This window comes from Gymnoscopelus microlampas (assembly GCF_963454915.1).
Source record: "Gymnoscopelus microlampas genome assembly, chromosome: 7".
NCBI classification, from domain to species: domain Eukaryota; kingdom Metazoa; phylum Chordata; class Actinopteri; order Myctophiformes; family Myctophidae; genus Gymnoscopelus; species Gymnoscopelus microlampas.
Window position 1 is genome coordinate 40,371,470 of NC_139944.1, and position 13,651 is coordinate 40,385,120.

General features: G+C 39.9%; 2 protein-coding genes across 2 annotated transcripts; one reads left to right on the plus strand and one right to left on the minus strand.

The window, feature by feature from the left end:
- The first annotated feature begins 2,154 nt into the window (after nt 1–2,154).
- On the plus strand, nt 2,155–6,956 carry gata1a (GATA binding protein 1a). The gene is made up of 6 exons (XM_084061360.1): nt 2,155–2,290; nt 4,140–4,362; nt 4,540–5,034; nt 5,275–5,420; nt 5,842–5,967; nt 6,089–6,956. The coding sequence occupies exons 2-6, from the start codon at nt 4,149–4,151 to the stop codon at nt 6,380–6,382; spliced, it is 1,275 nt and encodes a 424-aa protein (XP_083917486.1). The 5' UTR covers nt 2,155–2,290; nt 4,140–4,148; the 3' UTR covers nt 6,383–6,956.
- A 3,743-nt stretch (nt 6,957–10,699) lies between these two features.
- Nucleotides 10,700–13,643, minus strand: LOC311048238 (bcl-2-like protein 1). Its single transcript, XM_084061371.1, has 3 exons — nt 13,548–13,643; nt 11,476–12,082; nt 10,700–11,361 (listed from the first exon to the last, which is right to left on the minus strand). The coding sequence occupies exons 2-3, from the start codon at nt 11,962–11,964 to the stop codon at nt 11,218–11,220; spliced, it is 633 nt and encodes a 210-aa protein (XP_083917497.1). The 5' UTR covers nt 11,965–12,082; nt 13,548–13,643; the 3' UTR covers nt 10,700–11,217.
- Between the last annotated feature and the right edge of the window lie 8 nt (nt 13,644–13,651).

A 13,651-nucleotide genomic window follows, 5' to 3' on the forward strand; every position in this document is an offset into this window, starting at 1 on the left:
GTGTGTGTGTGTGTGTGTGTGTGTGTGTGTGTGTGTGTGTGTGTGTGTGTGTGTGTGTGTGTATGTGTGTGTGTGTGTGTGTGTGCGTGCGTGCGTCCGTGCATGCGTGCGTGCGTGAGAAAGAGAGAGAGAGAGAGAGAGAGCTCGTGGGTGTATACTGCAGTCTGAGAATGGCTCAGCAAGCTCTGTGGTGTAGAGATAAGACTGCCGTGTACACAGAAGCATGTTTCTTGGGAATTGGAGAGCTGACCCCAAAGGCCCCCCCCCCAACACAAACACACACACACACACACACACACACACACACACACACACACACACACACACACACACACACACACACACACACACACACACACACACACACACACACAATCCCCAAAAATCAGCTTATACAGCAGCTATGCTCCCCTACAGTATATGTACATCCGTGTCAACCACTTTAAATGGTTGCACCTGTAAATGTATTTAATAAAGCAAACTTGTGAGTTGTGTGCATGTGCGTGCGTGCGTGCGTGCGTGCGTGCGTGCGTGCGTGCGTGCGTGCGTGCGTGCGTGCGTGCGTGCGTGCGTGCGTGCGTGCGTGCGTGTGTGTGTGTGTGTGTGTGCGTGTATGCGCACACAAGCACGAAATGCAGTGTGTGTGTGTGTGTGTGTGTGTGTGTGTGTGTGTGTGTGTGTGTGTGTGTGTGTGTGTGTGTGTGTGTGTGTGTGTGTGCATGCGTGCGTGTGTGAGAGAGAGAGTATGTGTCTTTGCGTCTGTGACTTGCAGCAATGTTCCCCATGTCTGTCTGTCTGTCTGTATGGTGCTGTGTATGACAGGCCCGTAATTCCTGGCCTCTTCCTTTCATCTTGATAAACTCTTATCAGAGCAGAACAGTTCGCTCGTAGAGTGCCACCCAGCTGTCCGTATGCAGAGAAGTTGGCTGCCTCCCTCCCATCTACACTTTTCTTTGTCTCTAACAGAGTTGACGGAGAGGATTTCTATCACTCTTGAAGTACTATCAAGGCTCTGCTGATCACATTTTCTCATAAACAGACAGAGCAGATATGAGGTATTGACAATAGCATTAGTTATTTGTACAGCGGTAATGCTTAAGGATAAAGATGCTATTATTACGGAGGCAGTTTGTCGATCCCTCACATTGACTTACCATCCCAAATGAGCTCTCCTAATTTGACAATGGATGGGCTGCTGTTTGAAAAAGAAAGGGTTCACTTCTTTGTTCTTTCTACTGCTCAGTGTAATATACACTTCGTTGCACGACAGTGTCACTCGCTGACAATAACTGATTTTCTTTTTTCAGACACCGTCGTGACAAAGCATAAATTAGGCTTTACTCTCTCCTAATTTCCCTGAAAACTGTATATGAACAAAGAGAGAGGAAAGTTAGGGACCTGTTTTGACTATCAAATGTCTGTTACAGTCAGGCTTGTGTGGGGCCTGGCAGTGTCCAGACCATATCTCTCTCCATGATTGCAGCACCTCTCCTGATTTGCATTACTGTCTTCCATTCTAAGCTTTGTGGGACCACAGAGAAATTGAGTCTTTGCATTTTATATTTGCTTTGTTCAAATGCCCATCTACATTTTTTCCATGCAGGCTTGGCTTTATCAGGGACTGTGTGCATGTTCATCAACAGACACAAATTGTCCATCCTGAACGCTGCACTGCACTGCTTGAAAAAGGTTTTTGTTCCAGTTCCACATCTATCTCAGGAATAACCAAATCTGAATATAGCTATTAAACAAAAAAGTATCTAATGCTTATCATTTGAGAGGTAGGGTCTCCCACTTGAGTAATTGTGTTTGGTGCTAGTATCCTGTTAATGTGCATGTGTTTCCTCTCTAGAAATAATCAGAGATATCTGTGTTATCATTACTACTGTAACCATAAAGTTAGAGCAGAGGAGCAATATTTTGAAGTTGAGCCTTCAACTTTCACACATTAAAATAAGCCCCCGAACAACATAAATAGTATTTTTTTTTCTTTTCAGTTTTAACTAAGTACAAAATAAATAAACTCACACACTTTTAGACACTTAAATATTCTTGCTATGTCAGGACCAAAGAGGTGTGTCTTTTAAAATGTTCTCTCCAACCCCTCCCACGGCCTTACTCCTAACCCAAACCATAGCTGGTTATTGGTGGAGTACTAGGCATACGTTATTCATCTGTCCATTATCCCATACTGAGATAGACTGAAGCAGTGTTTCCCTCCATCTGAGAAGCCAGCATCCATCAGGGTCATACCTTGCTTATCTTTATAGCCTTTACTGCAGTGGCTCAGGTAGGTGCTACCTTACTGTCTCCTGTGTTACCATGTGTTCTTCCTTGCTTGGAAATAAATTGGGTATCAGGAGGGAAAAAAGTAATGAGATTAAGATTGAAACCTACCTGTGAGGGCTTTGTATCAACCAAGGCTGTTTATTGCTTGATTGACTGGAACTTCTAAAGATATGAGATAAGATTTTTTCTTTCTGAATGGCTTTCTGTTTAATTGCATTTTTTTCCTTATGATTTTCTTCAAGTCACTCACTGGTACTTGTGAACATGTATTTCAAACTATTTTAGTAAATCTATACATTTCATCCAGTGCAATCATGAGCTTGGTACTAGGTTAATTAAATTAGTTTACGTTTCTCACTTAAAGTATTAAACCTTAATTTAAGCCAAACTGCACTTGAGTCATAAAGTAAATACTTTGTTCTGGTATTAAACTTGTTTGTAAAAGCAATTTAGATTGAAATAATTCTACCATGTTGATTATTAATGTTGATTATTGTTATTGTTTACATATTCCTAAAAAGCTTTCCCATTTTGTCAGTCATTTATATATTTGTTCATAATTTGTTTTCTATTATGGTCTATCAGGGTTGCTGGATCTATTGGTATATTATTGATATTACAATGGGGTCTATTTGATTTTCTCAGACTTTTCTCAGAAGTTATCAGCGCCCACATTTCCCTCTTATCACAAATGAGTAAAGATAGGAAACAAGATAGATATTGCCTACTCTTTTTTCATTGATTATTTCATCATTTCTAAAAGTTGGATAACAAGCATACTATTCATGCCTCTGGCCATTTAAAGCTTTGAAAAATTGCAGCATTTGAACATATAGGATGATAAACATAAGATATAATCATGATTTAACCCAATTCAATTATCCTACATAAATTGGTTAATATGAAATTCCAGCATCACGTTTTCAGCAGATCTTTCAGGTTATCTACTCCAGCACCCTGGCTTAGAAAGTTTAGCTGCAAATGTAATTTATTACTTAACCACTTAAACCCCAGCATCCTGCGACGCGTTGTGAGCTTGTCGATCTGCTGTTTTCAGCGAAAGCCTTCCCCACAATAACAGACAACAGAAAATACGCTAGTATAGAGCACTGGGGTCTCTGTTCAACCATATTAAGTGGTAAATTAGTTGAAGGAGCTCTGTGGTGTTTCTCCTCCTGACTGTGGGGAAGTGTCTAGGTTATTCTTATATTATTATATTCTAAATATTTACAGTTCACACACCTCAGTTTTGCTCTAGGTTCTCAAACAGCATATAATATATCCATAGATAAACACAAATTTAAGAGCTGTGGTATTCTTATAGTTTCACATTTCACAAAATTTCATTTAGGGTTTTCTGACATTCCAAATAGACACACCTATTTAATGAAGTGCCCTGGTGACAGTTCCATCAGTGTCCATTGCACATGGGCATTTATTTTTAGATCATACTGTCAGCCACAGTCAAATGAGGATCCTACAAAGGAAGTTTAAAGAAGCCTGCTATCGAGAGACCTCATCTCTGATAAACTTGAAGTTACAGTATGTGGTTTGCTCTAAAGTTATTGTCAAATCACATTGCACAGATATACAGTATTACTGGACACAGTTCACCAAGAAACCACAACAGCATAAACAACATAAAAAAAACAGCATGTTGTACAATATCATGTTTAGTCATCTTAACTTTGCACTTTTGTTTGTTTTATTTCTTTGTTGTTGTTGTTTTTTTGTTGTTGTTTTTTATTACCTTATTACAGTCTCTTAAAGGTGATTGTAATTAGGATTCATACAATTACAACCAAATACATGGTAGATTTCTCCTATTGTGTCTGTCCTGTCCCACCCAGGCTGTCAACATGGAGGATTCTTCAGAGCAGTCCCATTGGGCGTCTCCAGCCCTGATCGGCTCCGACCCCCTGGCCAGCTTCTCCTCCGAGGCCAGTCTCCTACCACCAGGAGAGGACGGAGAGGTCTTCTTCTCCAATGCTGATATGGACTACACAAGCTTGCCCTCTTACTTCTCAAACCCCAGCCATAACCGAGGCCCATCTGCCTACAGACACAGCTCAGGTCAGCATTACCACCACCTGTAGTTTGATTTATCTCCATCCATGTATTCCCTCCACCACCGTTCATCAAGAATGCTTTCATGAATCCATGTAAATACTGTAGTGGTGATACTTGATTCTTGTTGTTTATGACATTAGTTAAAATCAGTGGCTGTATACCTGTTCTTTTCTCCTACAGTTCGCCAGGTGTACACCTCACCATCGCTCTTAAGCAACCTGCAGTGGCTAGATGGGCCTGGCAGCCACTCGCTGAGTTCTCCCTACAACCCGGCAACCTCCACTTGGAGTAACAGCCCTCTGACCAAGACTCCTCTTCACTCGCAAACTCCAACATCCCTTTACACTACCAGTGCCATGTCATCCTTCAGTGCCTCAAGAGATGGATACTCCTCGCCAAGCAGAGAGGGCAAGGAGAGCCCGCAGTTTCAGGAAGCGTTGAAGGCCGAGCGATTGAGTCCACTCGGGGGAGGGAGCAGTTTTCTGAATCTGACCTCAGCTGGGGCTGGAGGCCTGTACACGCCATCTCCTCACTCACACATGCTGGGCCCCTACGGTTCATACATGACCTCTCCGCAAGACTACAGCGCAGCCTCACTCTACTCTAGCCCGGGGGCGTGGATAAACCCATCCTATTCCCCCAAACTACGCAACAAGATGAGACTATCCCCACCAGGTGAAAACACACTGAGTATATGACTAAATACAAATTTGTGTCAATATTTGGGTTTGTAATTTGTACATGGTGTATGACAGGTGGGCAATATTGAAAACGTACACAATAAAAACCATAGAGTTCATTTGTCTCTGAGCTGGACCCGTAAGGGTACATTTTTACACTCTCATACATATTGATATTAACACTCCAGATTTGTACTTTGTAGGATAATAAATGTTTGAATTTTGATTCTGGCAGAGGCCAGAGAGTGCGTCAACTGTGGAGCCACGGCTACCCCTCTATGGCGCAGGGATGGCACAGGTCATTATTTGTGTAATGCCTGTGGACTGTACCACAAGATGAACGGTCAAAACAGACCCCTGATCCGGCCAAAGAAAAGACTGGTATGTACACAATGAGACGCTACTGATATTGCGCAATAACATGATTAGCACCTTAAATGGGAAATGAGAACTAGTGTGGATACGATCCTGGTTAAAACTACCTCAATGTGCACCTGCTGGCCTAGCGGTCCAGGTGCATACCACATTGGCTGGTAACCCAGCTTGACAGCGTGTCGCGGGTTCGACTCCCAATCCCGACCACCTTTACTGCGTGTCACTGCCCCATCTCTCTCCCCATTTCCTGTCAGCCTATTTTCCTATCAATAAAGGCAGAAAAAGACCCCAAAAAAATATAATAATAAAACTACCTCAATGTAAACCAGCACTTAGAAAATCTAGCATTGACAGAGTTCCATAATTGATTGAATGAAAAAAAGAAAATAAAGAAATACAGACTCCTAATTGTCCTGTGTTTTTTCAGATCGTCAGCAAGCGAGCAGGTACGCTATGTGCCAACTGTCACACAAGCACAACAACACTGTGGAGACGTAATGCCAGTGGGGAACCTGTGTGTAACGCCTGTGGACTCTACTTCAAATTGCACAACGTGAGTCTGTCTATGGATCACAGTTACACATAAAAAACAACCACGGCAGTGATAAGCCTTGATTCTGTTTTCCATTCCCAATGATGATGTAGAAACCTAATTCCTTCCTCTACATATGTAGGTCAACAGACCTCTTACTATGAAGAAGGATGGCATTCAAACAAGGAACCGGAAAGTATCGAACAAGAACAAGAAGAACAGGAAGAATGCCCTGCCGGAGCCGTACCCAGACCTGACCCAGCCACCGCCTCTGGACGAAAACGGCGGACTTGGGCAGTTCTCGTTTGGCCCAGGTTCCCTGCTTCCCTACAGCCACAGTTCACACCTGCTTCAACAACCATCCTCCCTGCATCCCTCAGCTACTTTGTCCTATACACATCACCCCAATGCTGGCATGATGCCCACAATGGTGTGAGATGACTGGACTAATCTATACAAAAATAGCCAACCTACAAGCTCACAATGCATTGCATCGGCATGCCCATAATAATGACATATAATGTCCAAAATAGGGATGCCAGATTGAAAGTGGTTAACAGTGCATTCAGCACCATTCATTTTACTATACACCAAGCGTAATTGGGGACAGAAATCCCATTGAGTGGGCCTACAGGAGACCCTTTTTGGAGTCAGTACTTCCTTGCTTGCCAGTTATTTGTGTGAATTTGTCCATATCTTTGTATAGGGTGTGATAAGGAAAGAGAGATTCTTTTAAATCAAGTATCTTTGTTATTTTTCTATGACTATATTTCAGGAAACGGCACATTTCGCTGAAGCAGCCTACTTGTTTGAGGTCAAGTTCAAATCACTCAGCTGACTTTGTTGCACATGTAACACAGTACTATGGGAATGTTTAGCTGTATTTTGTAAATACAAAGAAAAACTTTTTTATAATGGTAATAATAGCTAAATGTGAAAAGGTGTGCTTATGTTTTGTACAATATGATCTGTTTAAATTTGTTCATTTGAAAAATAAAATGTATGACATATCTGGTTATGTTGGCAAGTAGTTAGATTAGAATTCCCAGTTCATGTACAATATCTCTACATAGCTTCTGTGGGGAGAGTTCCTCTATAGTAGTGGTATCTCAGTCTATAATAGTGTCTTTGTCACAGAATTGAATTTGAAAGTCTAATAGTATCAGGTGCACTGGGCATGCAAATTTGCCTTTAAGCTGAGGTGACAAAACATTCAACTTAAATGCAACTCTTGTGCCAGGCTCTATATTTAGTGTGATGTTATCAGTTGATAAACAAAAACCTGGCCTCAAACATTCACTGTGTGTTCACACTCGTGAACACACACATTCCATATACAATTCTTGTATAGGGTTTTTGGATCTAAAAAATGATAAATAAAAACACAGTGAATAATAATTTATATTTGGGGTTCAACAGTTGATCATACTAATCGATTTCATTGACTATTAAAAAAATGACATCTACATTTCCAAAGATGTTGAAAAATGGCAAAAGATTTCACTCACAAACCTCACAATGTGCTGTGATGCAATATATGCATGCAATAATAACATGTAAAAAAAACATGTTATTATTGCATATATTGCATGGTAAGTTCATGGTATCAAAGCTAATCTATTAAGCCAGGGGTCTTCAACAGGGGGTCCGGGACCCCTAGGGGGTCCTCAGAGTTGCTACAGGGGGTCCGCCAAATCTCTGTGTGATAGGATCATTGTTTTTTACATTAACCACTTGAACCCTAGCATCCCTATTCTAAGGACAACTTTAGCCGAAAATAGCCGATCTACAAGCTCACAACGTCACCACTTGAACCCTAGCATCCCTATTCTAAGGACAACTTTAGCTGAAAATAGCCGATCTACAAGCTCACAACAACAGAGTGAAAGTTCACTAAGTATTGATGGTTTAAGTCGTTAAATGTCTGAAAATACACATTAATTTGAATCCAACATCTATGAAAAGCTTTAATCTGCAACACAATTTTATGTAATATATAGTGGGGGTCCCTGCTTCATCTCTCTCTCAGTTAGGGGGTCCTTGGCCTGAAAAGGTTGAAGACCCCTGTATTAAGCAAACTGAAATGTACAAATGTTAACCACAAAGATCAAAAAACCTGCATGGTCTTGGGGCTGCAGAGTCCAAATTTGGTCTGTTAGAATGTGCTACAAAGGACATTTTAGTTGATCCAAAAGTCAGACAATATGGCTTAAAGTTTATTTTATGAAGACTATTCGATTTATTAGATCAACCCAATTCAAATTGGACATTATAATAAGTGTGCATATAGCAAACTGATTTCTAATTTTTTAATAACATATAGAATGAATGTATGTATGCAGTCTGAGCTATTCTGAGCCTGTTGGACCGTATATACTGTATGCAGGCGAATACTACACATTGTGTCTATTCATGTGGCCAAGTATGTTTGAGCATTTCATGCTGAACACTGTGTTGCATCCATCATGTCTGAAAAGAGACCAAATCCAAATCGCACACTGCTTCTCTGTAGCTAATAATCAATGCAAACAGTGCTATTAAAGATAGTACTATTTAAGATAGGTTCTCTGCCATTCTGTCTCCTGTAGTAATGGAAGACCATTACTGAGGCTTAATGTTGTCCTTAATATTTGTCCATTCTTTTACTCCAAATATAATCTAAATTACCTATATTTACTGTACAAAACAGAAATACTAAAATACAACAATACAGTAGTGTGTAAAACCACTACTGGTTTAAATGCTGTGTTAAATGTTCTTAATGATGGGGAGTAGGGCTGGGGCCACTTGCTTAGCACTGGTGGATGACTGATAACTTATCACTGAGGCCACAGACCCTAAACAATCCACCTGCTGCTGGCAAAGGCACTCATACACTCCCTGTCCGTTACTGACTAGGGGGACAACATGTACAGTTCAGGTACAGTATGCAAGCCTTTTAGACCCTAAATTATAGTCTCATCATGCTACATTAAACAAAAAATATATTTGGATTTATATACACTGTAAAACATGTTAATGTACAAAAATCATGTTAATTTAGCCCTGAGAGTACAAACATCTGTACACTCTGAGTTACAAATGGATAAATGAATACTGAGGATTTTACTGTGTACTTGTTTAAATACTAAGCAGAATGGCGTTTTTGATAGGTAAAATGATCCTAACAGACCTTTAGGTCCAGTATTAAAGCATTGCTATGTCAACTTTGGTCAAATTCCATGTAGATCATCACGTGAATACGCACACACAAGGGATTACCATTGCAGATAAATAGTAAATAATACACATATTTGCATGTGTTTTGTAGCTCATCATCATGTATACACTTGAGTGAAGAATCCAGGGAGACTTTAATTTATGCAACAGTTTCAGTTTAGTGAACATCTGGGCACTCATGACAAAGCATGTCATGGACATACTCTTTCTCTTTGAGCTTTAGGAGCACTTTTAGTATATCAGTCATAAACATCAATCAGTCACTCATGTCTCTTGCTGGGTATGCAGGGCATTTATGATAGTGATAAACATGACATATTATATACTGTGCACGTACTGTACAAATGTGTATATATATATATAACATACACACGTGTGTGTGTGTGTATACCTACAGTATATGATGACATTTTAATTTACCATGATGTAAACAAGCTTTGTTTTTTTTGTGATTAAATCCATTTTGGCACCTTTAAGTGATACTCTGTGCTTCTAAATGTTGCCAATAAAAGTACTCTATTCTATACTATTACTCTAGCAATATAAAAAAATATATATTTAATATTTTCTAGATTATTTAGAGAAATGCTGTGTGAACCAGTTTTCATGCCCTTGATTTGATATACTGATGCCCTGCAAAATAGGTGTGACTGCAGAATGATTTAGCCATATCAACTAAACATTACAGATACTAAAGCACAGAAAAGTCACTGTCCACTTGTCTAAGAAAGTGCAAAGCAGAAAGATAGATGTAGTAATTTATATATTTAGAACCCAAAAAGTTTAACATTTAAAAATTCTTTGAGTGAGACCATAATTCATTCTCTTTTCCTTGACTAGCTTTATCTGTTTCTGCCGCCAGCTAAGCTTTGGGGAAATGGTAACAAATGACAGGGATAGATTAGTAACCACAGGCCAGATCCAACTCGCATGTTAGCAGGCTGTCCGTTGGTGGTCTTCTCTCTCCTTTTCTTTTTTTTCTTCTCCCATCCATCCTGTTTTACTCACATTTAAATTGTCCCTAGTTGCAAACCTATGAGATATACTAATACTGTACATAGGACACCATGTTGGTGTTTTGAGAGACCACATGGATGACATTGTGCATTCAAACCCTTTGACAAACCCAATTGTTTGCAGAGAACATGACAAAAAGGATGAGAAATATACAATGTCTTACTAGACTTCTCTGGGTAGACAGTAGTCTGCCCCATATAGTTAATACTACAGTAAGTGACGAAATACAAAAGCCTGTATAATAATTAGCTTGTACGGTTACTGTCATATCATAATAAACGTCATAATATGCAATTTCTTCAGAGACTTGGTAACCAAGCACCCCCTAATGGTAAAACAAGAAACTTCAGCCACATCCACTTCCAGGTCTACTGAAGAGATGTGAACATTAATCATTTCATTAACTGTTTGTGTAAAAGCATTTAAGTTTAAGTAACAAATTATCTAAAAAGATTTAATTGTGATTTGTTGCTCTTCAGACAAATCACAGTTACCGCAGCAAAGCACACACAGCAGCATAATAGAATATGTAATTTAATTTGAAGCATGCTTGAAACTAGAGTACAGCACCAAAAATAAAATATAAAATGAAATAGAACTTATATTATCTGTCACAAATCCACAAATCCATTTGTAAATAATTAAAATTGGTCCCTTGGTGTAAAGATAAGGATTTCCCCCCCATCCATTCTCAGCTTATCTGATACCTTTTAAAGCCTCTAATTGAGTATAAAACACCATTTCCAACAAACAATGAAAAAATAAAAGTGATCAATAATAATAATAAAAAATTAGGCTATAACACAGAGCTTTGCTGTGTATAAAAGAATAATGTCACAGGACAGGCAGAGTGAGAAACGACTCCCCAGGCTATTATGGGTATTCCCACAAACTGCCATAGCCAATCGAGATTCTATCAGTGCACAATCAGACTGGGATTTTGTAAACATAGAAATATTCTGTTTTGTTTTTGTTGACGTGGCATTACACAGTATGCACATGGGGTAAACGAGAGGCAACTCATGGTCCTCCACTTCACTGGCCTTTCTTTACAATGAGAGTGCAGAGCAACGCTCCTGTAAGCAGCATCCCACCCACAAGCAGCCATCTTCTTAGGGTTTCCTGGGACCTCCTAGCATCCCTGGCTGCATCTCTACCAAAAATCTTGGTGAATTTATCCTGTAATGTAAAGTATGGATCAGACAGAGGTTTCAGTGTGAACTGACAATAAAGTACTATTTGATTTGAACCATATTTGATACAGTATCATTAGCATTCCCTATGTCTGCTCACCCATCCTCCTTGGCTCTGGATCCATGGCTCAATGTGGTTATCCAGGTATACAGTCATCCAGTCTGCGACGGGGGACACCAGAGGGACCATATCCTTTTCAGCACACTCGACACAAAGGGTGCCCCCAAAGACAAACAGGCCCACTATGCGTCCCCAGTTGACTCCGTCCCTGAATAACTCGTCCATCACACCCTCAAAACTGTTGTAGGCTGTGGTGGGGGTAATATGGAACTTAGAAGAGAGGTCACTAAAGGCTTGTGTATAGCGCAGCTCAAACTCATCAGCAGCATACCGAAGAGCTGCCTTCAGTGCCTCTCCATTTGGAGAAGATAATGTCCCTAATTGGCTACTACCGTTTACATTGTTCACCAGCAATCCATTGGTTTTGTCTCCTTCAGTCCTTTCACTGGCATCATCCAGTTTCAAGTTCTTCTGAGACAGTTTATAGCTTATGAAGAACACCACCAGTTCTCTGTTGCTGTACAACATAATTTCCACACTATACACCACCAACACACTTAAAAGTTACTCAGACCTCATAGTTTCTCCTGCCATGGCCCACACACTTCAGTGGGATGTCCATCTTGTCGTTGGTAACTTCCATAACCTGGAAATGGTATGGAACAGGTAGAGTCACATAAAACTACAAAAGTAAAATGCCATGTAGATACCAGTAAGATAACTTTAATATCAGTCAGAATTATTTGTATTCAATAAAAAACTTTTTCCAAATTAACGTTAGCCCATTGAAATAGGATCAGCTTGGCAATGTTCCTTGAAAAGGTTAAGCAGGGATGCAATGCAGATCCCTGTTCAGTGATCAAAAAGATTGCGATAATAACCGGAATAACATGTATATAAATAAATACAAAAGGTGGTGAGCCATATCTGGAGACCATCCTCACTGTAGTATACAAAAATAGTTAAAATAGCAGATCTACAAGCTGACAACACTTCACATCACCATGAGCTGTTGAGCTTGTAGATCGGCTATCTTATCTTCTGACATTTTTTAAGCTTTTCACCTATGACATGCCCAAAATAAGTATCGATTAATAGATAATTTCATTAAATTATCTAGTACATATTTTTTATAATCCATTAAATCGATTAGTTGGATTTTTGCATCCCTATTGCATTTAGCAGTAGCTCTGCTCGCTTAGAATGTCATCAAACCAAAACGCTTGCTTGTTAATTGAGACAACATTATTGTAGCCATAGATATATATCTATGATTATAGCGAACGTAGTTGACGACGCTAACTTCAACTGGCTGCCATTACAACCACAGCATAGCTCCAATCGGAACCTCTCCCTCCGCTGTATAGCTCCTTTTCCCGCACATCGTATCTAAAAAGTAAAAAGGTATTCCCCCCTGCTCTCAGATGTTTAACATTTTAGCGGTCAAGAAAAATAGAAAATGTAACCGACGGGTTGAAAAAACAAGCAATAATGAAGTCGCTTTTCTTAGTCAGCCTGTGGCCAGTCAACCCCCGTCCGCATGCGCTGTACTGCTCCCGTTAAAATTGCATTAAGAAAACATGGCACAGGCTGACTAAAAAAGCGATTTAAACGCTTGTTTCAACCAGTCACTTAAATTTTCTTAACCGCTAAAATGTAAAACATCTGAGAGCAAGGGGGAAGACCTTTACTTTTTGGATATGATGTGCGGAAAAGGGTAAGAATCAACTATATTGGCCACCATTCGGCATCATACGCACTGTACGCAGTGGGACATTATCTCGGAGCTGTAGCGGACGGAGAGGTTCTAACTGGGGCTACCACCGACCAAGCAAGTTGACATTTAGTTACGTAGGCTACAGCTTGACATTTTGATGAAATACGGTGCCATTATCTTATCAATAATACGTTATTATTACATGCAAACATACAAAAGGCGTTCCGCAGCTAAACCTACTGACATCTCACTTAAAATACGTTCCTATTTATTAGCTAAAGATGCTAACTAGCTGGCTTCACATAGACTGCTACACGTTGTTTTTCAAATCATGCAAAAATAAACTGTATGTACATGATGGGAATGTTTTGATACAATAAACGCCTGTACTTACAACTGCAAAAAGAAGGCAGTTTACTCTCAAAGTGCGATTTTGGAATTATAAAAATCTGTCGTTGTGAATGTGCACACGACCACACAGCGTCACTTCCACAGCAA